At 38.6% G+C, this 27,959-nt stretch overlaps 1 protein-coding gene across 1 annotated transcript in view; it reads left to right on the plus strand.

Moving 5' to 3' along the window:
* The window catches only part of RELN (reelin), a 296,993-nt gene that overhangs the window by 124,620 nt on the left and 144,414 nt on the right, over positions 1-27,959 (plus strand). Inside the window, exons 5-8 of the mRNA XM_062020283.1 lie at positions 6,948-6,980; positions 7,999-8,077; positions 15,785-15,881; positions 22,546-22,597. Of these exons, the coding sequence (XP_061876267.1) occupies positions 6,948-6,980; positions 7,999-8,077; positions 15,785-15,881; positions 22,546-22,597 (261 nt within the window). The remainder of the gene's footprint in view (positions 1-6,947; positions 6,981-7,998; positions 8,078-15,784; positions 15,882-22,545; positions 22,598-27,959) is intronic.

Genomic DNA, 27,959 nt, shown 5'->3' on the forward strand with positions numbered 1-27,959 from the left:
GCCTCATAAGCAGATGAAATCCTCCAAAACAGGCCTGCATAGTGAGTGCACCACAGCCAAAGGCACTCTGTGGTGGCCAAAGCAGGTAAGGGAAGACACATATTGATTACATAGTGACAAAGAACCAGAGAGCTGGCAGTGACTAGCTCGATGAAAGCTATGTGCAGTCCAGTCCAATGCCCCTGCTAAAGCAGGTCCATCTAGATCGTGTCACACAGGAACATGTCCAGGCGGGTTTGGAAACCTCCACGTCCTTCCTGAGCAGCCTGTGCCAGAGCTCCCTCACCCTCACAATAACAATATGCAAGCTTCTCAGAGGTTCTCTTTGTCCTTCTCCCACATTTCCATCCTCACCAAGGCTTCTCTTTCCTTAATTTTCTGCCTTGGCCACAGTTTTATCAATGGTCAATCATCCCATTGCTCATTGCCCTTCCTCCTGTCCATTCCAGCACTAGACTCTCCTCTGTCATTTCATTTTTCTTTCTTCAGCAGACAATGTGCATTGCATTAGTCCCCCTAACCAGAACAAACTATTATGGTACTCTTATAGTGTTAGCATTAATTTTCCTATTCAAATAAGATGTGTTTTCTTTGAAGTAAACCTCACTTCTTTTATTTCTTGAAGACAGTCACTGTGTCATCAATACTATTAATGTAAACAAACCATTCTTTCAGAAATAATGAATGAATTCATTTAAAAGCAAATATCATGTGAAGATATATGCAAAACTGCAAAGTAGAGTGACACAAATGAAGGTTTATGGTCTGTTTCTGACCCTAAACAGTACTATACTGAAATGCTGTGAAGAATATTGTGATATATTAACAAAAATTAAACCACAAAGCAACTTCATAGATTTATTACAGGATATCTTTTTAATAACTATGTTCACTGGAGATTATATCAGACTTTATTATAATTAGTACAAACGATATACATGAAGATGTGAAAATAGCAAGGAATCTCAGAAATCATGTGTGCTGTAGCTGTCCACCCTCAGATGTACATTAGTAAATCCTAATAGAGTTAATGTTATTTGGGCCGTGAAAGGAAAGTGTAGTCTTATTTTGAAGAGGATGATAAAGGGTAACATTAGGAGCCAGCAATGACAAACAAGCAGACCTATGTATAATGTAAATGGAATAAGGAATGATGCCATAGGGAAAGACACCAAAGGAAGTAAACTAATCGCTTGAAAAGCTGTGTGCTCTGTATATAATAAATATTTCAGGAAGCTAGAGAGATCTCTGGGAGCTGATGTAAGCTTTAAAGTTTATAAGAATTTTATTTGACATCAAAGCAAGGAGACATAAAAATTACCAGACAAAAGAGTTAATCCAGTACAAATAGGCAAGAAAACAAAAAAATGTATAAGCCAAGACAGAAAAGATAAACATCATATAAATACTTTTAAGGACAAATAAGACTTTTAATGACTGATGATATTCTTCCCATTAATAATATCTTTAATTAACAATATCTTTTAACTTGTTGATTTAATAACAACATAAATGGAAAATAAGGTACACTTATTGTGCAGCTTGATTCTTATTTATTCCTGGCTTGAGTAGAACAAAAATAATATATTAATAAACAGTAGCATAATTAAAATGGAGCTGGTGAAACATCAGACCTGGCTGTATTACACTGTAGAGCTGAAAAGAGTTCAGGTCTGTATGAAAACAGCAATGCTGTTGTGAGGAACTGCTGGCAGTGAAGGGATGGATGCAGTCAGCACTTGGTCACATAACCCTGCCTGCCTGCACCATGCCAAGTAGGGTGCTAAAGGGTTAGGGAGCCCATTTCCCCAGTATGCTTGTGTGGCTTTGGACTTGTGGCACCGTTATTTAGAATAGGGACCAAAGCAGGAGGTTTGTGGGAGTGTAATTAAGTTCTGAATGTTGAGAGAAGAATCTCAGAACAGTAAGACCTAAGAGATGGAAAAGATGAAGGATGTTGTTGTCTCCTAGAACAAAAGCATTTCTTTCAGTATAGTTCCCAGAATTTTGTACCATCTCATACTCAACGCCACGAATTATAGGACTGGAGTTTCTTTCTTAGGGAACCATGCTACTGTTTGACAGATATCTCTGTATGAAAGTAAATCCTGAGATTTGGCCAGACTTTTTAGTAGCTTTTGTCTGAACTTCTGTGGAAGACATTGTAGGTGTGTTTTGTACCTTGTAAAATTTAAGAACACTCTGAAAATCAAATGCAAAACAGATTGCAGGCTCTTGGGCTTGACCAGAGCAGTATTTCACAGACCAGATGACTAGAGTTTAGAGCTGACTTATTGTTCCTTGGCTTATGTGTCAGCAAGAATAATGCAGCCCTCAGGCAACACACTGGCTCTCTCTAGGGGGATGTTTAGCCTCTATCATTCAATAGCAACTTTGTTTACCAGCAGAGAGAAAGTATTGGCAGGAGTCTAAATAAAAGCATTATTTTACTTTTTCATCTTCATCTGGCTGTTAATGACAAGGAGATTAGACTTTTGCATAATCTGCAAAATAGAAAATACCTCTCTCCACAGCTCCTTTGCCATGAATTGATGAGCAACAGCTAATGATTGCTGGCTGTTGAATTTGGAGCACAGTGGTTGAGAGCATTTGTGTTTCTGTAATTCACATTTCTTTTATATTAAAAAAAAGCACATGATTCTGAGAAAAAAAAAAAAAGAAGACTATTTTCTAGTGAGCTTTAGGAACATTTCTTATGCTGTATTCCCTACATATCCATGTGAGGCTTGACCTCACAGATCTATGGAACACAGGGGTCAACAGTACACGTTGATGGTGCTGAAACCTGTTTAATTTGCATGATGCTAGGTTTTTATTTGTCTGAAGACTAGTTTTGCTTAACAGTTAACCATTCCTGTGCTTTTGGTTCTTATTTTTCCACTGACAATAAGATCATCATCAAAGCCTTTTTTTTCCTCTTCATATTCCAGCTCATCTATCTGAAGAAGACTTTCTTTCCCACTTTTCAAGTATTTCCCTCCCTTCCAGTTTGACCAAAACTGGGCACATTTTTTTATTGGCCTAACCTTTCAGTAGCCTTACTTCATCCACAGAAAATCTTAACCTTTTACTCCAAGAGATGCCTTCATTCTCCATCATCCCATTGACACAGAGCCCCACAATGACCCCATTGACTTTTGAATTCCCCATTACTTTCCTCAAGATTCTCACGCTTGCAGCTTGACTGCAGCCTTTCTCTCTCTGAATCACTTTCTATTGTGTACTTTCTTCTGTGTTTTTCCTTACCAAAGGGATTGCCTTGTCTTAGAAGGCAAGCACCCTACATTTCCTTACATTTTCTCATATTGTATTTGCTCATGCCTCTTAGATTGTGAACTCTGTTGAGCTCCTTTCCATTCAAAGAGCATGATTTGTCCCTTCTAAAGCTCAGTATATACTCAGGGTGCTGGTTAAAAATCCAATAGTAAATTAATTTACTTGACTTTTTTTAAGTAAAAAGTACAACATTCTCATTCAAGACATTTTGAACCCACACAAATACTGATTCTAAATTCAAAACCACCCAAACACATACCTAAGGAACATCTGAGAAAGTCAATCATGGTTTAAGATATTAACTAATGTAGCTTTTCCCCCCCCAGTCTGAAGTATCAGATAATTCTTTCTAAATTGTAAATGTTCTATATGTTTGCACCGTAAGGCTACTCTGCACCATCTAATTTTTAGTTCTGTCATGTTATGAGAGGAAACTCCATTTGACTTCAGCCACATTGTATGGCCTACTGTACAATTCCCATTTTAAAAAATAAGCCATTCTATAAATTGATTTAAAAGGCAGATCTGAAAATATTTTTAAGCTACTACAAGTGCTTTTGTGTGATGTTCTGAATTTCTATTATTTTGAGGGCCTTAGCTACAACACTTAAAGGTCAACAAAGTGCTGTTTTGCAGTGAACTATGAAATGTACTATGGAATTAATCATAGGGAGATTAAAGTCTAGATTTATCAGTCATTAAGTGGTACTTTGAATGTCTTTTGACATATTCAGCTCTGGAATTTGAATTACCAATCAGATGAAGGAATGCTTGAGGCAAAAATGCTCAGGCTTCTCAGATCCTGCAAAGATTTGGGAAACATAACCTCTTCTCAACATAAAGTCTTTGTAGGAACAACCTTTTGTCTGACAAAAGTGTCTGGTTAAATCCATCTTTAGCTTTTTAAATGAGTGATCAGTAGCACTAGTACAATTTCCTTAATTTCAGCCCGTTGGTAAGTAGTTTTGTTTTGCAACATACTATGCATATACTTGAAGAGCTGTTTTAGGAAAAAATTCTCAGATCCCAATTTTCTGTTCTTTGATCATGTAAATAGTTAGTTTTATTTTAAAAAATGCTGAAGTCAAAGGAGTTTCAGAAGTAAAGATTCCAAATTTGTGCTACACCTGGGACTTTTGGCTGAATGCTGAAGTTTTTCATATTAATTCAGAAAGTACCGTTGTTGACTGTGTGCATCTTGGGCTGAACCACCTTCCACAGAAACCTCTTCCAAGGAGGGATGCCAAGTGGCCTGGGATAAATGGCAATTTAGTCTTTCATTTTCATTTTGAAGTCTGAACTGCTCTTTTTGTGGAGGAAGTTCCCTTCCAATTGTGTTACTCTCAAAGGCTAGTGTAATATACCTCCTCACACATGAGCACTAGCAGAGTAGCTCTCAGCCACACCTGTGTTTGCAATGGATCATCCATTAGGAATGATCTGGAACTAATGAAAAAGGGTAATGTAGGGCATCTGAGACATTTTAAGCTTAACCTCCTACAACATTAGGAGTATTTCAAATCCCATACTATAATGTACCACTTTTCCTACAAACAAAATCCAGAACAGCTTGGGTTGCCTAATCTGGGATAGTAATAATAATCCATTTCTTCAGTGCAAATAGAAATTTCTGTATGCCTCCATGGAAAAAAAAAGACACCTGGGACTGCAAGGGACAAATGCAGCCTTTTGCTGTCTGCTATATGCCAGTGCAGCCCAGCATTACCTGGGAGACAGTGCCACTTTGAAATTGTGCAATTGGAATTGGTTTGCTTTACATTTTGTACCATCATGATGACAGGTCTTGGCCATTGCTAGAGTAACTTTTGGCACTTCTGCTGGCGAAGATGAGATTATGGATAAAAAAAAGAGCAAGTTAGCTGCATTTAAAAAAAAATCATATTTCTGTATTTGTATGAATTCTGTTCAGCACCAGACTCTTAAGAATTCCTTTCTCATTGTTGCAGTAAAGCTTTCAGAGGTTCTGTGGTCCTCTGGGTTCTCTCCATCTCTCCCTCTCTCTCCATATCTTTATATATATAGATAGAGTTACTGAGTGGAATAAAATCTATCAGTCTCCCAAGTTGTAAGTCAGTTAAATGAAAGGCTTCTGTTCAAGCTAAATCCAGACTGCTTACCATCCTTTTCTAGTCCACAGAATCATAGAATGGTAGGGGTTGGAAGGGACCTTTAGAGATATCTAGTCCAACCTCCCTGCAGAAGCAGATCCACCTAGATCAGGTCACATAGGAACATGTCCAGGCAGGTCTTGAAGACCTGCAAGGAACAGTTGTTTCTTGATCAGTCTTCTTAATCACCAGCTTCCCCATGAAGTGTTGCAATTTCATTACAAAATGCCATGCCTCTATGCAATCCCAATGTTTAAGGAGAAAGCAGGAAGAGATAAACAAAATTCTTGAGATTTGTGGTGGATTTTCTATTTAAATGACTATGTGTGAGGGCTCTACACAGATTGCTGCATTCATTTTAATGTTTATTTTTAATCTATTTTTAATTTGTCAGATGTTATGACAGAAATTGCAGTACTTCAGTAGTTTTTTTGCAAATATGCTGAAAAAATCAGGAGTACTGATACAATTTAGGTCAGTGCCCAACAAGAAACACAGAATCATCAAAAGAATCCTGGCTTCAAAAGTTTTCATTTTTGGTGTTCAGTTTACCAAAGTACAAAAGTACTGCTAGAAATATATCTGCATGGGTGAGGTACTGAGAGGCAACAGAAGTAACTGCTCCCCAGGAACTTGCTTATATGCACCCTCTTTGCCTCCATGAAAGAGGCAAAACTTACTTTGGATTTAAGATGGGGCAAGGCTATGGATGTAGTAGCTACCGTGGAGTATGTAGCACAATGTGCACCCACCCTGTATACATGACCAAATTTTTTATGTGGCTGTGCCCTTTCAGATACATTCTGTTTTCATTTGTATAATGTTACACCAAGGCTTCTGTTGCAAAGTGGTAGGAGACAACTACTTAAGAAAGTTTTGTCACTAGACACACATGCTCCTCCATGCAGTGGGTCATGTTATGCTACTGTTTCTTGGAAGACAAAGAAAAGACCGACTGGGGAACTGATTCAGCTTTAAAAGAAGTGTTTGATTCAATGATTTGCAGAGTCAATCTGTTACTTGTTGTCCTAGGAATACTGGGATTTTTTTCTCCTGACAATATACCCAGTAAAATGTTGTCCAGTGCAGAATAAATGGTCAAAGTGTGGCACTTTTGCCTCACCTAGACTATTTCTTCTGTTCAGCCAAATTGCCACTCTTTTTATCGATCATTGAGATACTGAATCTTAATCCAAATTATTTCAATTAATATTGCATAATCTTACACTAGAAGTGATCTTTCTTACCTTGCTATACAACTATTTCTGTCTTTCATTAATTATTGATGCTTATTTTAATTAGAGTGTTTACTTTTTCTTTCCTGTTATATTTTTATAACTTTTTGGTGTGTATCATATTTTTTACAATTAAACTGTTGGCATAGTTGACTTAAAAGAACATGGACTGTACAATTTGTTTTATGCTGAATCACTTTTTTCATGCTGCATAGATTTTTTTCATGCTACAATTAAGCCCAGATCATAGAATATCCTCATGCATTGTGTGTTTTTTTCTCCCCAGCCCCGACAGAAGCTCCCTTACGTCCTCACCTAGGTGAGTTATTTGTCATTTTTATTACTAAAACTCAGAATCACTAACTTTATTATATTAAACAATCTGTAAGAATATATTAAAGTAGTTCTGGGGAACTCAAATAAAAACGAGGCTTATTGAAATGAATTGAATTACGTCTAATCTGATTAGTTGTGGTTTTTTCATTATGATTTTTATTGCTGTTTATTTATTGCCTTTGAGACCTTGCAGTGCCAGTACACCGTGCTGCAGAGCTTTTCCTTCCTAGCTATGTATTAGAGCATTAGTTTGCATGAGGACCAGGGCTGGAGCACCTCTCCTATGGAGACAGATTGTGAGAGTTGTGGTTGTTCAGCCTGGAGGAGAAGGCTCTGGGAGATCTTATAGCAGCCTTCCAGTACCTAAAGGAGCTGACAAGAAAACTGGGGAGAGACATTTTACAAAAATGATTCAGTAAATGTATAGTTGACATTGGAGTCCAAAGCTTGCAGGTCAATGGCTGGAAACATTTGAATAACACAACTCAGTTTATACTCCTTAAATGAGCTGACCTTTACTGCCACTTCCAGTGATAACAGCAGGGAAATTACAATGAGCTCATGGAGTTATGCTTACGTGTTATCAAAATTAACCCCCTGACTATTAGAAGTGTAGTGTACTCATTAGGACATCTCATCCCTCCTTGTGCCACTGTTTCCAAAATCTGCACATTGCAGGGATTTTTTTCTGAACATTCAGAAAAAAACAACAATTTGGAACAAAAGTTCTTAGAAACATTTAGTATATACTTGATGACTGTACATTTTTGTAGCCATCACACTTTGGTGATAGATTGGACCACTTAATTTTATTTGGTACTATGATCCAGAGTAAGTAAAAACCCCTGTAACTGAGAAAACCCTGCTTTTGTAACTATCATACTTGAAGAAGCTAATTTCCTCATTTTACAGTGCATTACTGTAGCTATAGGTAAGGCAACACTTAGTGCTGGATCATTACACTGGTTTTTGGTTTAAATAACTCTTTCTTTTCTTTGTAGCTGAAATGCACAGTGACAGCGTTATCCTACGAGATGACTTTGACTCCTACCATCAGCAAGAATTGAATCCTACCATGTGGTGAGTTTCAGACTCGTATGTCTTTGATCCATTGAGACCTCAATATCTTAGTTTGTTAATTAATTGATTAATAGGTGGCTGAGAAATTCTAAGCCCATTTGAGTGAGTGATAAATTCTCATTGACTTCAAGTGTTGAATTATTTGAAAAATAGGAAGAAAGAGTAGAGCTGAGCTCAATTTTGGTTTCCTGAATTTGTAGTTTTTCATGGAAAAGGTGATGAATTTCAATAATTAAACTTTGGGTTTTCATTATTTTTTTCTTCCTGTTCATGTAGTACATATTTCTGCTGGAGAGAACTATAGTGAAACCACCTTCTAAGCTCAAAACAAATGTTTCCAGGTCATTAAAGAGACAAAATTAAGTGGAATTCAATACCTCCAGCTAATCTTCAGTTGAAAATATTTAAGGTTGATGTTGTTTTTTTTTTATTGGAAAGCAAACTTTTCCAAAACTTTTGTATTGTATGGGGAGGAATCTGCTTTCCCTTCACAGCTTTATAAAACAACTCCCAACTTGTAGATTTTTTTCATTCAAAGGGATTCCCGAGTTGGCTTATTCATATTATCACAGTCTATGTCTGAAACAGGAGGAACAGATTATCATAGTTCTTTAACCAGCTGATGCTGTTGTAGAATCTCAGGGCCCCACAAGCATAAGTCAAACACAATTTAGTACAGGTCAGGCAGTAGCTTTAGGATCAGTGAGAGAGCGCTCAGCATCTCCCCTTCCACTCCCCTGTTCTCTGCGAAGTGATTGCAGAGACCCAACTTACACACTGGTTTTGAAGAGAGGAAAAGAGGTGAAGAAAGGCAATCATTTCAGTGTTCTTAAAGCCAAGTATCCGTCTCCAGGATACTCCTTAAGTCCCTGCCACAGTTGTAAGGACATCAACAGTAAACAACAGAGCACTATGGAGAGATAGCCTTTGGTTACTTTCCCTCAGAAGTGGTGAGTTGGGAACAACCACAGACTGTTAGCTTTCAGTTGAAAGGAATGTTCTTTTAGCAAAGATAACTCTTATACAGACCTTTTCAATATTAATAATTTTACCACCACCATGATCACAGTGATAGAGTATCACTACATATGATTTGTATGTGTATGTCACAAATGAGGAAAAGTCCCTTACAATATAAAGCTGGTTATACCATACCCAGACAAACACATCTAGTGGGCTCAATGTGGCATTTTTAATGTTGGAGTGCCCTTTCTTTTAATATGAGAATGTTACAGAGTTTTCTATTCCTTTTAATCATACTTCTGAAGTATAACTAATTTCATTGATTTCATTAATACAAGACACAGAAATATTTTGCTGGGTTAGTTTATCTTGTTCAAATAAATTCTTGATGGGCATTTTGGCAGTTACCTGCATTTGTTAGTTAGGAATACATATGTTCTGTGAAATCTGACTTCATTTTCCTTTTTATTAAAGCCTGTCACAGTTTTCCATCTGTGCAGGTCTTTCACAGTTTCACCATCTTATGTAAAAAGATTGTGCTTTATGGAATGTTATGTATATTTTTCTTTTCCATGTACTTATGGCAATACTTTTTGGTATGTGCTTACTATTTTTCCTCTTTTTTTCCCTTTTTTATCATCTCTAAGTATTTTTCTGGAGACATGCATTAAGGACCTGGAATATTGTAACATTAAAAAATACCAACCCTTTCTTTATGAGAATGAATAGATCAAGGACTCTTAATGGGTTACAGAATAGCTGCCAAGGTAGATAGCTTTAGCAGCAGTGTGTTAAATGGGCTTGAGTGGAAAGAAATGAGAGGAAGCATTATTTCCCTGCAGATGTCTCATAACTCACAGAGGGCCTGTCTCTTGGGAGCTTCCATAATTTATTTATCCATTGCTCTCTAATCTTTAAATTCATCCTTGCTTTATACAAGTCTCAGCTGAGAAATTTCAGACTAAAAGATCCTCCAGTCTCTCGTTCCTTTTGTCCTTAAGATTTGGATTTAGTTCCCCTGGAATAACCTTGACCCACCTTCGCTGGTGGGTCAGTGGAGAGAGGTATGTTCTGGGAGTGAGAGTCGCTAAACTCACCACAATCCTAAAATGGATTTTCCTGTAATAAGACTGGAAAGCCAATGTCTCCAGCAATCCTAAATAGAAGTGGAGCACCAATAAAAGGAAATTATAATTAGGTGTGATGAGCTTTTCTGCATAAAGGGTTTCTACAGTAGCTCTGCCTCCAATGAAGACTCACTTAGTGGCAGAAAGCTCATTCTTCTTTGATTGTCTAGTGGGAGTTAAATTAGCGATTATTAACAGTTTACACCATCCACCCTAAAATTGCAATTTTTTTCCCCTGGCAGCTGCTAAAATCCTATCTTTACCACAAACAATTGCAGTAACTGTTAGAGCAGTATTTTAAGCCCCTCTTGGTCCCTGTTCTGCTGTGCTTGGATTGTGAGGTAGCAGCTGCCTTGTGTGCACAGGTACTCCAGCGGTGCTGTGTCACCAGAGGCCAGTTAGACTAATCTATTCTAATGATTTCTGAAATCATCATTTGTCTAAAGATGAAGAGAGAAGTGTTTGTATTTTCATATGATCTTTTCTTCTCAAATGCTACATAACACTGGCTTGGATATGTTTAATATTGTCCCAACCCTGATCCTCTTTCTGGCGTATGCAGCTCTGGCAGAGACATACAGTCCAAATGCACAAGCAAAGTATTTTACAGCTTCTATGTGTGTCTAATTTTATGAGTCCCAACAAAGCCTGTGTGTTTCTCCATCACTGAGAGAGACCTCATGTCAAATAACTATTTTGCACAAGGGCACTGTATGATTTTGAGAGTGACTGCCTCTTTTTTAAATGGTTTTCTGGTTTTCCAAATGTATTAAAAGACACATCCTACCCAGCAACCATCTGTTTCATTGGAGGCTCAGGAGCAGGAAAGGAGTGGCCATGAGTGCTGCTGGAGCTGCTAAAGTGGGAAAGGACAAGGAGAGGAGGAGCAGCAGGAAAGGACACATAAGTAGGAAACAGGGAGGATATCTGTGCTGGGAACACAGAAATGGGAGCATGTCTCGTCTCTCTCATTTTCTTGGGACTCAACAGCCTGAGGATTTCTTGTGTGGTGTGTCCAACTAAGTTTTATATTTTCTTCCAGTATGCAATCATGTAAGATTATTATTATTTCCAAAGTCCTCAATCTGTAGGCACAAGCCTACTTAAGTGAAGATTTCCTCATTTCCTGGATCCCATTTGCCACACCTGTACAAAGACCTCTGGCTTGTAAAACAAATGTGCTTCACACATTCAGTAATGTCCAATGTATTGAATGTCTAATATGTATTAGCTGTGGAAGTTAAGGTAGGTAAGTGACTCCACTCCATGGTAAATGTAGCACCAATAGCCATGCTAAGTGGGTCACAGCTGACTTGTAGAACTAGTTAGACAGTAATGCTTAGTGTATTTTCAATGAAAAATCTAATAGTGCAGGTGATTGGTGGTCCATGACACTTGCTGCAAACTGGCAGGAATGTCCTCAGAAAGCACAGCAAACAGTAAGTAATTGATTTCCTCTGTAGGGAGTGGGAATTTTCACTGTGTACTACTTGCCAGGGAGTAGTTGGATGAGAAGAGTTCCAATATGAGTGCTATTTGGAAGACTGTCTAGTTCATTTAGCATCTGTTTCTGAGACCAACTTGCCTCCAAGTAATCATGTAAAATTACAGACAAGAGTATAAAAAAGGTGCTATGGCAGAACTAAAACAATCCAAATGAGAAAAAAATTACAAGTATTCTGTTTAGTCTTATGACAAATGATTTAATGTTGAAACAAAAAGGGGGGGGGAAAGAAGATGCATAAATGAGTAAGAAGAGTTGCTGGCATTAATATATGTTTCTGTATAAAATAGTTTTAACAGTAGGGCTGCAGACAACAGAGCAAACGGTACATTTTAAAAAGGTTCTGTAGAGAAGCTTGTTGCCAGGTAAACAATCCTTCCCAACTTCATACCACGTTTCATCTCAAAGCCTATCAGCACTCCAAACAGTCATTGCTTACAGAAGACATACCATTCAAGGATGACATGAAAAAGAGCTGAGCATGTAAAATCAATCAATAAGAAACGAGTTCCATCATTTCTTCATGGCACATGAGAAATGAAGAGGTACAGTGATATTTCCAGTGGCAAAGAGGTAGAGGAAAGCTTTGTGACAGGAGAGAGAAATCCTAAAGTGGTTTTCAAATTGCAGTAAAACTGTGGGACTAAACTTCAGAAAGATTTATGTTTAAAAATTTCTTGGCAGCTTGAGATGTTTATCTTCTTTATAGTCCAGACATCACAAAATACATCAGTCAATATAATGTCCACAAACTTGGGTATTGTATAGGGAAACGAGATGACAAATAGGGATGAGGAAACAGCAGATGTTTCCCCTTCAGCAAAATGAAGAACAATAGCAGAGAGAGATGGGACTCTCTAAACCTGAGTTGTGAGTGATGGCAGGTCTGCAGAGAAGATATCTAGATGAATATGACACATGTCAAGAGTGGCAGCAAGTACCAACTGTGAAGAGAAAGCTGAAGTGATTTTCACATGCTAAGGTTTTAGACCAGGCAGGTGAGAAAGATAATGTAAAAAGCTGCACCCAGCCAGGGCAATTAATACTGTCTCCTGTTTGTATAAATGGAAAAGAAATTAACCTCCCTGTCTGCATCAGGAGAGGAGCAAATTGGATCGTTTCTAAACAAGTAATGCTATGACGATGATCTGAGGAACAGCAGATCAATTATCTTGCTCTTCAGGCATTCCTGTCAAGCTAGTGAGCAATTTATTGTCAGAGGTAATGCATTTCAAAGAGAGCACAAAGGTTTGAATCAGGATTACCAACAGCCATCCAATTTCTTATGAGAAGAGTCATCCTAGAAAAGGCAAGTGATGATGAAGCAGTGGCATTAGGACAGGGTTTCTAGATTTCCACACACTATTTCATAGACCACATTGCAGAAGTAGAATAGATGAACAGCTGAATAAGTTTGTATTCATTGAAGTATGAGAATCACAAGATTAAAATATCCCTTGGATTATGTATCCTGACCTTTCACAAGGAAATAAGTGGTCCCTACATAGTATTCGTAGACAAAGTTTTCTTGCCATATCTGTCTCCCTGGACATATCAGCACTTCAGACAGATGCTCCAGTATAAAACTCCATATTATAGGGGCAGATAATGAAAATAATGCTCATAAACAGCCAGAATCTAGCAGAATTCCAGGTGTACTAGTTCCTGTCCCTCAGTTCTTCAGTTATCAGAGTTTAGGGATCAAGTAAAATTTAGATAGTTACAAAACATGTCCTCTGTGAACTCTGTCTCTGCACTTTGCCTTCAAGTGCAATTTCATTCACTTTCCCACTGTCTTTTTACTTGATATTGAGAAAATTATGGGCTTCTCTAAGTAAATATTAGCTCATTGAAGCTGATAGGAGCTACGTTACTTTATTAGAAGACTTAATTTTGTTGCTTAAATTTGAAATCTTGAATGCTGTCAGTGTGAATTGCTCTATGACTTCATTGACATGCTCTTATGGGAAAAAAACATCAAGGATTTTTTACATCTGCCTCTGCTTCGAGAAGTGGAGCTGAAGCTGACCATCAATAAAATCTCAGAATGAGGGAAAGATTAGAAAAGTTGGAACAAGGCATTCATCTTTGACTTCTGTAATGGACTTGAGCATACGAAAGCCAGTCCTGTGCTGAATTCACTCAGGACCAAAATAACAAGTGCAATCAATTATTCACAACATCTATGCATCTGAAAACTTAACAGGTATTGCTTGGCAGAGATTAGTGCTCACAGACCTTTAGGGTCTTTTTCTTGCCAGGTATTGTACACTGCCCAGAGTTAACCCATTTTGTCAAATGTTACACATACTTTGCTGCCCTGGGAAGACAGGGTAGTGGTGAGGATCCCCAGTCTGCTGAGAAACCAGACCAGATGGTAGCTCCGTTTAGTTAAACACATACTTTAAAAATTAACTTAAGCACTCACTACCTGGATTCACAGCAGTCCACTCTCCCTTCCTCAGGCTTTTGAATGCATGGCCCCTGAAGGGAGAAGTGTCCTGCCCCATGGCATGGCTGACAATACTACTAACCTCTGCCCTGAAATGCAGTAAGATTCTGTTTATCTTGTCCAAGACCACTGTGGAATGATGGTTTTCAGATACTCAGAAATAGAAAAATCCTGTCCCAAGCAGTTTACAAAAAGACCTGCAGAGGTTTAAGTATTAAAGAAAACATGAACAAGCAACATAAATTAAGAAAAGAGTTTTTAAAAAAATGGGGAAATTTGTATAGGAATCAACCAAACATTGATAGTATTCATCAATTACCTGTGATCAACTATGATTATTGAAAACTCTACCATGTAGGGACAGCAAGTCCCTATCTCTTTGGGATTTCTTCTTTTCCATTCACTTTTTTCCTCCATTTATTTCATGTAAGATCTACTATCCAGAAATTAGCCAGAGAATGAAAAGACAGAAGGAAATGAAACCTTTGCTCACTGCAAAACTACACTTGAGCTGTGTTTATAGGAATGAGTATTTTAATGACATGCATCAGAAAGGGTGTCCAAGTCTAAGACACTTTGTGTGAAAGAAGCCAAAGAAAAACCTGCATAGTAATACCCCTTATGTAAGTCCATTGCACTTAGAAGTCTAAAAATACCTGTTATCAAAGTACAGACAAGAAATGAGAAGTTTAGAGTGAGTTCACCCTTGTTTACAATGGAATTGCTCCAGGAGCAAATATTCGCATGCAGGTTTGATGGTAAAGCTGAGCTTCAGATGCCTGAAGGCAATGTTGGTCAGCCCCATCACAAGCAGTTTGCTAGGGGCTGGGATCATCTCCAAAATTTTTAGACAATCTGCTATTCATGCCAAGAGACAATACCCTGATCCTCGCAAGGGAGGGAGAAGGGATTTTCCTTCTGTTCTGCAGTCAGGCTGCCCACAAAGTCCTTCCTATTAAATTTAGAAATATCAGGAGAGGTGCAATTAGTTAACTCAGCAGCATTCATCAGCCTCTCCAAGATTTAACTCATGCTTTATTCCCTAAAAAGTGTATAGAGTAGCACTATCTGTTACTGGGAATATGTGATATGACAAATACAAATAGAAAGCAGCAAGATCCCTGTTACGGCAGCTGGGCTGTAGGACCCTCATGGTGCCCAGTTTTGAGTAGAGCCCGCAGCCTAAAGTCTGCCCTTTGGGGTAAATAACCCTGAGGACTGGAGGGGGGCTGATCCAATCCTCTTCTCCTGAGTTGTTCTGTACAGTAACTCAGTAGTGGTGGTTTACATATGGTATATGAATTGTGCAGTAAGGATTTTGGAAGAAGGATGACTTCAGGGTAAATTATACATGTAAGAGTTCAATTTGATTTCCCATGCTGTGATGTTCTACAGTCAACAAGCAGGGATACCTCCTTTTTGCAAGGGGAAGAGTTTGCAGAGGGCAAGTGCTTATTCACAAGGGCCTTTCTTGAGAGATACCTCTGGTACATCATACATACAGTTGCTCAACCTTTATGTTCAGTGCCACGATAACAAAACAGTTCTATTTGTCTGAAAGCCAAGTTATAGGGGTCTTATTTTGCAGTTTACAAGTCCAATTAGGTCTCAAACATACAGTTTCTGATTTCTATTTTGAACCTGGTGTGTTCTTCCTACAGGTCTGAATGCAGTAACTGTGAGGTTGGAGAGCAGTGCGGTGTGATAATGCACGGCAACGCCGTCACTTTCTGTGAGCCATATGGTCCCAGAGAACTGGTAAGTGAAGACTGCCTCCCCTGCCAGGGCTGGGACTGCAGGCTGTGAATCAAGGCTGCAAAGATGTTGGTGTGTGTCGTGGTTTGGCCCAGCTAGCACAACAGCACCACGACAGTTACTCGCTCGATGCCCCCATTCACCCCCACCCTCGTTAAGATGGCGGAGGACCCAGTGAAATGGGAGTAAAAAGATAAGCAAGATTGTTGTGGATTGAGACAAGGGCAGGGAGGGCTCACTGCCAATTATGGTTCTGGGCAAAACAGACTCCAGTACTCGACTTAGAGAGGAAAGTAGGAAAGTTTATTCTACAAGAAACAGAACGGAATAAAAGCAAAAAGAGAGTAGGATGATGAGAAAATTACAACCAGCACTTTAAGATCTCCCTCCCCCATCCCTCCTTTCTTCCCGGGCCCAGCTCACTGCTCCCGATATCTCTACCTCCTCCCCCCACAACGGCTCAGGGGGGCAGGGAGTGGGGGATGTGGTCAGTCTCTCACAGATGGGCTCTGCTGCTTCTGTCTTCTCAGATGAGGATGACTCCTGGCATTCTTCCCCTGCTCCAACACGGGGTTCCTCCCCCGGAACACAGTCCTTAACAAACTTCTCTGGTGTGGGTTGTTCCCAACAGCTGTGGCTTCTGCCGATACAGGTTCCCTCACACGGGACACAGTCCTTGGTGAATATCTCTGACATGGATTCTTCACCGCGGTTGCAGTTTCTGCACTTGCAAGGTCCCTTCCTCGGGACACAGTCCTTGGTGAATATCTCTGACGTGGATTCTTCACCGCGGTTGCAGTTTCTGCAGTTGCAAGGTCCCTCTCTCGGGACAAGGCCTCTTCTGGGCCTAAGTTTAATGAGCTGCTTTGTCGTGGGTTCCTCCCCACAGTTGCAGCTGTGGATATTGGGTCCCTTCCTCGGGACAGGGCCTGCTCCGGCCATAGTGATAAAGGGCCCCTCCTTCGGGACAAGGCCTCCTCTGGCCAAAATCACTGTCCCTGGCTTGGGGCCTTTAATGAAGTGAATCGCTGCCCCTGGTCCGGGGTCAGCTTTAGCAAAATGAGTTTCTGCCCCTGATGCGGGCTCATTATCAGAATGAGTCTGTACCGCTGATGCGGGGTCTTTAAAGAAATGAAAATAAATCTCAGCTTCACCAGTTCTCTCCATAGAATGCAGGGGAGTCTCTGCTACAGTACACCTCCTCCCTTTCATCACTGACCTTGGAGTCCGCATGGTTGTTTCTCTCACTGTTCCTACTCCTTGCACCACCACCAGCCAGAAGAAGAGAAGAAGGGGCAGAAGAAGGAAAGAAAAATGGAGGAAAACACCTCCCCTTCCGGCTTCTTCTTAAAAAGTGATCGTGGAGGCGTCTAATTGGCTCAGCCCCAGAAGTGGGTCTGGCTCAGAGCTGGGGAGAGTTGTGAGCAACTTCTTACAGGAGCCATCTTTGCAGCCCCTTCCCCCATACCAGAAAAGGCTGTCATGTCAAACCATGACAGTGTGTTTTAAAAGTTTAGTGTTCAGTGGAGAGGCTCTTAAACAAGGCCATAAAAGAGTAGCCCAAGAACATCCCAATGTTTGAAGCCAATGCTAACAAATGATGTTAACCCAACATTATTGCAATAGTTTGAAAGGGAAGGTCTCTTGATCCAGTGTGCATCCAAGGCAAGGAAATAGAACTGTATTGTCAAGCCAGTATCAGTCTCTTTTTTTTCTGACCATTAGAGACAAGGTTCATTTTTCTTCTTTTATTTTATTAGCTGTGTCTCTTTTTTTTTTTCTTGTGGCTGTTGACAAATATTAATTTGGTTGTAAAACCTCACTTGTGAACAATACATCCTACAGATTCAAATGCAGCCTGGAGCGAGCACCTGCCAGTCTCAGCAAAGTGTATGTAACAAATTGAGTCATGATGATGGTGACAGATTTAATTTAATTGGGGGATAGTTTGGTCATAAAATTCCTGTAAGGAACAATATGGTGCAATTTGCATTAACTTGGGATCATCTGGGTACAGAAACAAAGTGAAAGATATATAAGCAATGCCTACATGCTGTCACTGGTCAGCTAGTTGCAATGATGTATGCAAAATGGGAGTTTTGGAAAGAAGTGAAAAATAAACAGCCAACTCAAAGTTTGTGTAATTCAGAATTAATTTTCTTATTTTCAACATTCTTCTGAGTGCAGAGGCTGATTAGAGCTATTTGAGAGTGTACATGGAAGAGGGCCATAAAACAGAAGTGGGTTTGGCCAGGCACCTTCTCTTCATTTCAGAGACTGACAATTTTTACATCCTTAACTGAGATAAGAATTCCACAAATGCAATGTAAATATTGTTGTTGTGGTGTCTGAAAGTCACAAACACATACAAAACTAATTTAGAGGCTTTACAGATAAAGGAGAATTTCAGTCATTTCTCTCACAGCCAGTTCCAGCCGGGGAATCCTGACAGGGATGTTGAATTGCTTCTCTGCTACATTGAATCCTATTTGAATGTACTATGCCCCATTAACTGTCTTGAGAAGAGATTCATTGTTTCATGTCCTGTGTAAAAACAAAGTCACACCATTGGGATATTTTTCCTAATTTTTTACCTCTCTTTTTTTTTTGTAGTACTGAGCAGAGGTAACACTCCTAAACAATCTATTTATCACATTTAGCGAACCCAGGTCCCAGCTCTGAGGGCTTTGAAGTGTCATTAATTAGCTGTCTTCTTCCTGTTGATATATAATTTAGACTATCTTTAGTATTCAGGAATTGGCTTCAAAATCCAGTGTTGGACTGTGTTTGTCGCATTGCCATGTGGTAAAATAACACTAGCATGGTATCAGGAACTTGGAAAAACTTATTATGATACCAAAGTGGTGTGATTAAATAGTCAGCAGAAAAAAATCATCATGCTTATAAACAGTTAGCAGCCTAATAATGAAAGTGTTTATAAATATTATGGCAGTGTTGCAGAAAAATCAAACCTTTCTGAAGGAACATGCTAATGACTTAACATTTTAGATGAGCACAGGATGGTGTTCATGCCAGAGATCTGACCTAGTTTTATTTTTGAACATGAACATAGGTTTAAATCCCTGTTTTCTTAAAACCAACTTATTCCTAATTTGCAGATATGTTTCAGCAATTTCACCATCTATTTCTTCCTGGCACAAATTTTAAAACTTGTTTCATTTCTCTAATCATTATGCATTTTTATTCTATTACCTTTACTATTTGAATCCCATTCTGTCCCTGCTTGAAACAGCTCTTGAAATCTCTGTTCCTGTTCATGGTCCTAGTGCCATATTATTTCTTTAAAATACTTAGTCAAGAAGAGTTGAGTTTGCAAAATGCATTCTATCAGCAGCTGTGACAGCTGCTGGTTTGCTTTCTTCGCCTCCTCTCTTCTCCTCACTCCCAGCAGCCTCTTGTTCCTGTGGGCAGAGGCTTTTTTAATGTCAACTGTCTGTGTCTGTTGGTGAGAATTTACCACTGACAAAATCCTGGCAAGATGTATAACATCAGAGATGTTGCAAGCAAAGGAAAAGAGCCTCTAAAAGCTCCCTACCAGCAACTCTGCAGCATCAGAACTTAGTAGTCCTTTGCAAAACTTTGCAAAAAGTTTTTAGTAAGCCTAATGGATTTTTTTCTGAAGCATTATTTGACCTGCTTCTGCAGGGGGGGTTGGACTAAATGATCTCTAAGGGTCCCTTCCAACCCTACTATTCTATGATTCTGTGATTATTGAAATGATTCACAACATAATTTTAACTCTATGTGAATGCTTCTTCTAATTGATAAATTTAATTTCTTGGTGATATGAGCCACTGAATATTGATAAAGGGTTTTGTTTTCAAATTGGAATTTGGACAACATAATTAATTGAATGTAAACTAACATAATAAGTAGTCATAACTCAAGTCAGAAAGCACTTTATTATTTGGCATGATAAGTGTGATACCTAACACTGAATCAATCCTGACAGAATGGACTTAGGTGGGGATGTAAGTGTATTTTTAAATGCAGCTTCCCTATTTCTGTTTAAAGACCATAAAATTAACTATTAGGAATATTTGGAAAAGAGGAAAGCTGTAATTTAAGTAAATATTATGTACAAATAGTGCCAAACTTTCAGATATTTATAAAAGTGGCCATTTGAGATGACTGTGAAGACTTGGGAGTCTGTCCTGCTGAGTCCATCTTAGTTCACAGAGCATCAACAGCTCTGATAAATTTCCTAAATCTCTATGCACCCTTCTAAACACAGAGTCTTGTTATCAGCTAATCTTCAGTGCCTTTCAGTGAAGATCCTATTCTTTAATATTTATAAGAAGTTCCTCTCTGTATGTCATATGTACACAGAAAAGAAACAAAACATGCCCAAAACTAATGCCAACTCATTCAGGTCTCCATCCATGATTTCAAGGCCATCATTTCATGAAGACCTCAATTAGGTGCATGCTGGCACTGGAAGAAGTCCAGTGCCTTTTGCTCCTCTACATCACCGTCTGTGCCCTCCCACAGGGGGAGAGATGTTATTTGTATGGGCACCACCAGAAAATGAACATGGGTTAAAACTGACTTGCAAAAGGAAAATATTATTAGTTTAACAGAACTCAACTGTTTGAGCTGATTTAGCATGTAGCTCCCCAAAAGCTGGTGTTAGTACATGGAAGAAAATGAAGGGAGCTATCACCTAGAATTTGTTATTCACATGCACGTGAATATACATTTGCAAAGACATGGAAATTCTTTTGAACGTCTCCAAAGACAGAAAAGCCAAAACAGGTGATTAAGAGATAACATCTGTTCTGTATCAATGGAGTCCTAAATAACAGTCAGAAAACATCTGCATTTAGGACTAGCTTTTGTTCAGCATCATGCAGCAATGCACAGGGTAATTCAGGGACTTCAGACATGAGAGATCTCTCTCAGCAGTTTTCAAGTTTATCCGCACAGTAGATAATTAAAGAGCAAAGGAATACCTGATAGTGGAAGAATCTCTCCTTTCACTACATGACTCAGGGAAATTAAGAAGAAATTATACTATTCATCCTTAGAAAATACTGATAAAATTGCCTTTGCAATAATACCGCAGTAAATGGACACTTGAAGGAATGTAGCATCTTGTTGGGTCTAATCTTTACTTGGATACTGGCTTTTTAGAAAACGACAGTTTGGTGTCCATAAGCTCAAATGTTTATTTGTGTTTTACAAATGACCCCTTTTTTCCATTCTTATCTACTATTTGATTTCCTCTATATCACTTTCACAAGCAAAGCAAGAAGGCCATTCAAGTCCTCCGACTACTCTGCTTGGAGCTGTCTCCATGCAGATTCCCATCTGAGCTCTATAGCAAAAGCCTGCTAGCCTTACTTCTGGGGCTGAATTTGCACAGAAGTTTGACTTCTCTGTGGCATATCCACAATATGACATGATGTATAGATGCAGATCACAATGAGCACATCTGATAGAAGAATCTGTCACTGCTTGTATGCGAAATGACATGAAATACTGGTGCACAGGGTCTGGCATGGGAGGACAATTCCAAGGTCTTGAAATCTAGGATGCAGGTATCACTGCCAGCGATATCAGATGAATTTTTTTAAGATATTTGCTGTCCCTGATCTTCCAATTAGATTACTCCTTTTATAATTGTGTGAGCTTACTGTTTGGCCAGGTAATTTTCCTTTTCTCTTTTGATGTAGTGTTGCCACTGTCATCTCACATTTTTTCTTCTTCACTGTAGCCTCTAAAATCTGCTTATGATGATAAATTAAATCTTTGTTAGATCTTTTGCTAAAACAAACAAACCAAACTTTGAGTCTTTCAGGGTGACCCTCCAGTTGATCTTTCTGCTTGTCAAATGGTTGCAATGATTTTTCAGTTCTTTAATAATATAACTAGATCAGGTCATGTTTTTAGGCAGCTCTTCTGCCTTACTTATTATGTAGCAGTATCATTAAACCAACTTTCAAAATTAATTGAAAGGAAATATGTGTGCTTCACACCACTCTAGTGCTTTTTGTCTTATGGTATTTTCAGGAAAAGAGTTCTAATTTAAACTACTGAAATATGGGAGCATTGAAAGAAGGGACAGGAAAAGCCTCAAAGGAGAGTGGTTGTGCACAATATCGAGTGAGCTGCTTGGTGCTTTCTGCCTGTTTCTAGGTCTTGGTTGGATGTCAATAATGTTGACAAACACATTTCATTGTATATTTTATACAGTATCACCAAGATTTTGTTTGTTTTACTATCAAAGACTTAGATTCTGTTATGCCCTTCTTATATTTCATTTTGTTATTTTAGGTTTACTTAATATTATGTTCTATATTATCATTCTATACATACAGATTTATACTAAGCTGTGTCATTTTTTCAGTCATCTAAGCACTGGTTAAGTGCTAGAGTTTCACATAAATGTGTTTGTTTCATAGACATTAATATGATAACAGAAAAAAATATCCATCTTTGACATATGATGAGATATCAATAATCAAAATGACATAACAGAAAAGTCCCTGATCACTGAACCTGAAATGGCTGGCAATTAGTAGTTTTATTCACTGGAGATATAGGTATCCAGAGAGTTTCCATGCTTTCAAAGAAAACCAAGTGATGAATGTAGTGTTTTGCTGATCTAACTCAACCTCCCTGCTGTTTGCTTTTTTTCTTGCAGACCACCACTGGCCTTAATACAACAACTGCATCCGTCCTTCAATTTTCCCTTGGTAAGTTTAGCTTACATGTTCACCTGACAAAATATAAACATCATTTCTGCAAAGGAAGATGGCCCCTTAGTTCAGGTTTACCCTTCTGGTTGATGTTGCATTTGATAGGAGTGATAAAAAGTACCTTTTTAAACCTGTAGCACATTTATTCATCTCCTAGTCTACAGCTCTTAGTCTAAACCTTGGAAAGGAGAAATTCCAGGGGATACACTGATGGTGGGAGGCATATTCATGTCTGGGTTTTGTATGTTTTCTCTTACTTTATAACCTACCAGATAACTTCATAATCTCTTGCTTTTTCTCTGAGCTATGATTACTGTTTCTAAAAAAGATGAACTTCTATAACGTTTAAAACCCTTGATACATTCCAATTTCTGATTGAGTAGTGTTTTTTTAACATCTCTATGAATGGATTAGATGGGGTAGACCAAAACTAAATGCTATTTAGTTCATATTATCAACAGTGTGGTTGTATGCTGTATTACTTGGATTAACCTCTGTAAGTTATTGCCCATTTTGTCTACGTAGTTGTGGCTATAAATTATGGCAGAAGTTGTGGCTCAGGTTGAGGGCAAATTGGGAACACAATTTCTTAACTCATATCTCAGTGTTCAAAAGACGAAGGAAAAATGTTTTTATTATACAAACGGTTCAATAAAAAAAGCAAGCAGGAAATGTAGCCTGTTTTCTCTGTGGACCCCTGGATACATGTTTCCAAATCATATTCCTATTTTTAAAAAAGTAATTCTCCAAAAGTATCTCAGCAGAAGTGTGAGTAAACTTTGGAAATTTCAGCTGGAAATGAGAGCTATCAGGTAGCTTGCAAAAAGCTTGGTTTTTTGATTTTTTTTTCTAACAGATTGGAAATCAAAATGTTAGAAATTTCAGAAAGATGTCATTTAAGTTTGTTTTTAACTGAAGTTGTTCATTTGACTGTTTGAGGTCATGGTTACCTGTCACCCTGCAATTGATTGGAATGCTAATAGTTCTAAAGATTTGTATCTATCCTTTTATTTTTGATTATTGTTTTTAAAAAGCCAGAAACATATATCAATTCCTAAACTGAAATATTGTATAAATATTGGGCACCTCCAACAAAAACCAGCCTGGAGCTACCCTGCAGTTTCACTCAGAGGAATAGCTCATTTGATATACTAAGATGTCGCTTGCCCAGAGAATCTCTCCCACCCTTGGCTGGCCCCAAGAATAGGTTACTTTTATAATGCTGCAGGTTTATGATGATGGAGGAATTCTACTTTTCATGAAAATTTACAGAAATTTTCTAGGTGTTATTCTTACAGTGACCCAGCATGGTTAAAAGCAGTGTAGTGTGACTGAGTTGTTAGGTAAATGTTTGCTGTCACAGCTCAGTGTCTGGTGTCTGCTGCAGGTGAACTGCAGAAGGGTGTAGGTTCCCAGAAGTTTCAAAATTAGGCTGAGGATTTCACTAGTAGCTTTTGTTCCCAGCAGCTAGGAAAGATAAAAGAAGGGTAAGAACAATATGAGTAGGAAATAGCCTATATGGAGAGTTTGCCATGAATATGTGGTAAGAATACCTTAACCTCTACCAGTAGGAATCAGTAAGATCTCTGGTACGATGGAGCAGGAGAGAGGTGGATGTATGTCTGAGTAAATAACATTTCAGCCTGAAGTTCAAAATGTATCACATTTCCCCAAGCGCCTGTGTTGAGCTTGAAATAAAGTGCAGATTGGTTTTGTAACTGATAAAAACCGGCATGAGCCAGGGGACTGCTGCTGAGCTCAGCAGTACTTGGCTTTAGAATCATAAATCTAAACTACGCATTTGCCAGCTTCCAGCGTATTCCCAAATGTCCGATTTAATCATAACCCTATTTAGGGATTCATCCAAGGGAATTGCCTTTTCTTAAAAGAATGTTTAACGCTATTGACTGCAGAATAGCTTAAACTGTAATCTTTGGGGAATATCTTTATACTGAATTCATCACATAGTTTGGCCCCATTAAGGTGCACACCCTTTGATTACTCTTATTACTAATTATCAGATGGTATTTTCTATTTGCAGGTAAATAAGCAGATAAAAACTGGGAAATGAAGAAAAAAAAAAAAAAAGAGGGTCTTGATTTTACCATCAATCCCAGATTCTTTTAAGATGTATGTTTAGGAAAGGTAACACCCTAGGGAATTTTTCATTAGTTGATATTCTGTGTAGTTTCCTTCATTTACAACCCATTTGGTAGTCCTGCACTTTAAAGGACCACAAGGTCAAAAAGGTGCACTTCAGATAAAGGCTTAACTAGGATAAAAAGGTAATTAGTAAGGCTTATTCAGCACACAGGACAACATTAATTTTCAGTATCCTTTCTGAATTAAAGCAACTTATCTGCCACCTAGCATTCACTTGAAGCTAGTGGCCCTGCCTTTTGGGGTGATGTTTTCACACATTCTCTGCCCAAGTGTCCAGAAAATTTCAATTATTTCAGATGTCCTAATCATCTATGACCACATTTCTCCGAGACCAAACATTGACATGTGAAAGACAAAATCTATCTGTTTCCTTAATGTTCTGTGGGGTTGTTAATTGAGATATTTAAAGCAGTGCCTTTGGGCTCTCTCAGGCCAGAACATCTAATTCAACAGTTTGGAATTGAAGGATTGCACAAAAGCTACCACACAACATTAATCTGATCCATTAGTTGAAATAGTCTCATTTCCTCACTCAAATCTCAGTCTTTTCCCTTTAGCTATTGCCCTGGACTTCTGCAGGGATAAGCATGGTCTATCATTTGCATAGGCCACTGTGATGACTCATAGTACTGAGAAGTTAGCAGTTGAGCTAAACACGGGAAGAAAGAGATCCATGAAATCACATAAAGAGAAGAGGAGAAGCTTTAAGGGAGGAATGCCAAGGTGTGAGGTGTGCAAGTGGTTCTGCTCATGTGTTGTTCATTGGGTATTCTCTTCAAGCATATGCTCCTGTGGCCATGGTGTATGTGGGCAGTGCATGTTCTCTCCGTGGGCAGTTTGGCATTGCCAGGCTTTTCCCATCTCTCTTTCCTCTCCAGGGTTTCTGAGTCAAACACCAAGCTTAAGGTGCTGTGATGAGTACCAACACTGAACCTGGCCAGGTGCTTGGAGGGCAGGTGCTCCTCCAAGCTGTGTGTGTTGCAGTGTGGAAATTGTTAGTGAAAAATATTACATTACCTTGAAAAACTTTGTTCCATAGCTCTTCTTATGTCCTCGTATTGCTTGATCATTTCTTCCTGTTAAACAATATCTGACAACGAGAATAACTTGCTAAGAAAAGCTCCCACTCCTCAGCTTTATTACAAAAGTGCTTGAATACTCCTCTGAGAACAGGATGGCTTTGACAATATCATGTACTGGCTAAATGCATAATGTTTGTAAGGCAGGATTCTACTTTAAAATTGCTTTCACTTCAACTTTTATGTCATTGTAATAAAGATCCTCTGTCATTAGTAGAGCACATTAGCAATTGTCTTCCCTTCCTCCCAATTTTCAAAAAAATTCTAACACCTCAATTATTTCATACTGAACAAAAATTGATTTGAGGGGGAAGCATTTTCTTTAAAGAACTGCCTTCTGAGAGGAAATAAGTCTTCAAACATTTGAAGCATTTGGCAATGTTTTTCAAAGACTAAGCCATTAATCTTGCAAACAAAAAATTAACCAAAGGTTCAAAAGGTTTTTTTGCTTTATTTGGGGAAAAAGCTTGGGCTTGAACTCTCTTTTCCACAAAACCACAATAACGAACTCTTTCAAATGTTGGGTTCTAAAATTTAACAGCTTTTACTTGGGATTGGTCACTAATCTCTGATTTCAGATTTGGCCAAACGTTAGGCTTTTTTTACATTGGCTTTGGTTTAATGAAAAAGGGAATTTGAAATGAGATGCAAAAGGTGCCAAGATAGTTGGATGAACCTGTAAGCAGCTCACTGTTACCTGTTCTGCATGCTGCTATCTGATACACTGAAACACCACATTTTGACAGGGATGACTTGCTTTTTTATTTGTTGCAATTTTGTGATGGAATTACTGCCTGTATATAACCATCACCTAATTATCCTACAAAGGAACTTAAGAGACAGCAAATCAAAAAAATGAAAATGTAAAAGTATGTAAAACGTGATTTAGAAATCAAGAAAAGTGAGCTAAACCTTGAAATCTACCAGTGCCCTTGCCCATGCCCATGCCACATCAAGAAAAGTTTTATGCTTATTGCAGTCTTCTGAAATCCCTTTCTGTTATTGTAGTGGTAATAATGCCAGAACTCCTGGAAATCATAAGATGATGTACAGAAAGCCTGTGACAGCCTCATTTTGTTCAGAACTAGACATAGTTTTTATATTTGGATGTAAAGTGCCAAGACTATGGTGTACTTGAAAATGTTGGAGTGTGTGTTCACCATGACAAATGAAATACCTTACAAGAAAACTCAATATGATGCAGGAAAAGTCTGCCTGCAGTAAGTAAAGTAATAAAATCCTATCTCTAAAGTTCTGGTGGGTACTGAGGGTGCTACTGAGCTGGCAAAGATCATGCCACTCTCTGAGAGCATTTAACATTTAACTATTAACATGAAAGAGCTGAAGATGGAGCAGGAATGAGCAAAGGTGATCATCAGTTCCTGGACAACAGTCTTGATACTAGAAATTCCTTAGGTATTTTTGCTACATGGATCATATGGTTAGTCCCTGATATTGCTAGATTAAAAGGCTTGACATGAAGCAAAACATGCATCTGACCCATCAATCTTTGTTAAAAATCCAGTTTTCAGTGTGAGGTTTTAATGGTAGATATTAATCTGGGAGAGGGTTTTGTGATTTGGTCAGATGGTCTCTGTTTTCTCAGGAAAATGCCAGTAGGTATTATGCAAAAGATGGGTCATAGAATCGTTGAACACAAGAGTTGGAAGGGACCTCTAGAGATCACCTAGTCCAATCCCCCTGCAGAAGTAGGTTCAACTAGATCAAGTCACACAGGAACGTCTCCAGGTGGGTCTTGAAGACCTCCAAGGAAGGAGACTCCACACCCTCCCTGGGCAGCCTGTGCCACTTCTCCCTCACCCTCACAGTAACATAGTTTTTCTTACGTTTAAATGGAACTTTTAATCTGCACATTGACCAGAAACCAGAAGCATTTGGACTTTGCTCACAGAGTAAGAATGATCCTTTTCTCCTGTTGCTTCTCTCACACCATCCAGTTGCTTCTCTGCCATTCCCATCCATTGTTCCAGTTTACTTTGTCTAGGCATCCGAGTTTATTGATATGGATAAAATTAATTTATTGAAATCACAAGCAATATGCCTGCAGCTTATCAGTATCTCTTATTTTTTTTTCTAATGGAAACAAGGATAACTTT

Source organism: Colius striatus, chromosome 1 (genome assembly GCF_028858725.1).
Source record: "Colius striatus isolate bColStr4 chromosome 1, bColStr4.1.hap1, whole genome shotgun sequence".
Taxonomy (NCBI): Eukaryota; Metazoa; Chordata; class Aves; order Coliiformes; family Coliidae; genus Colius; species Colius striatus.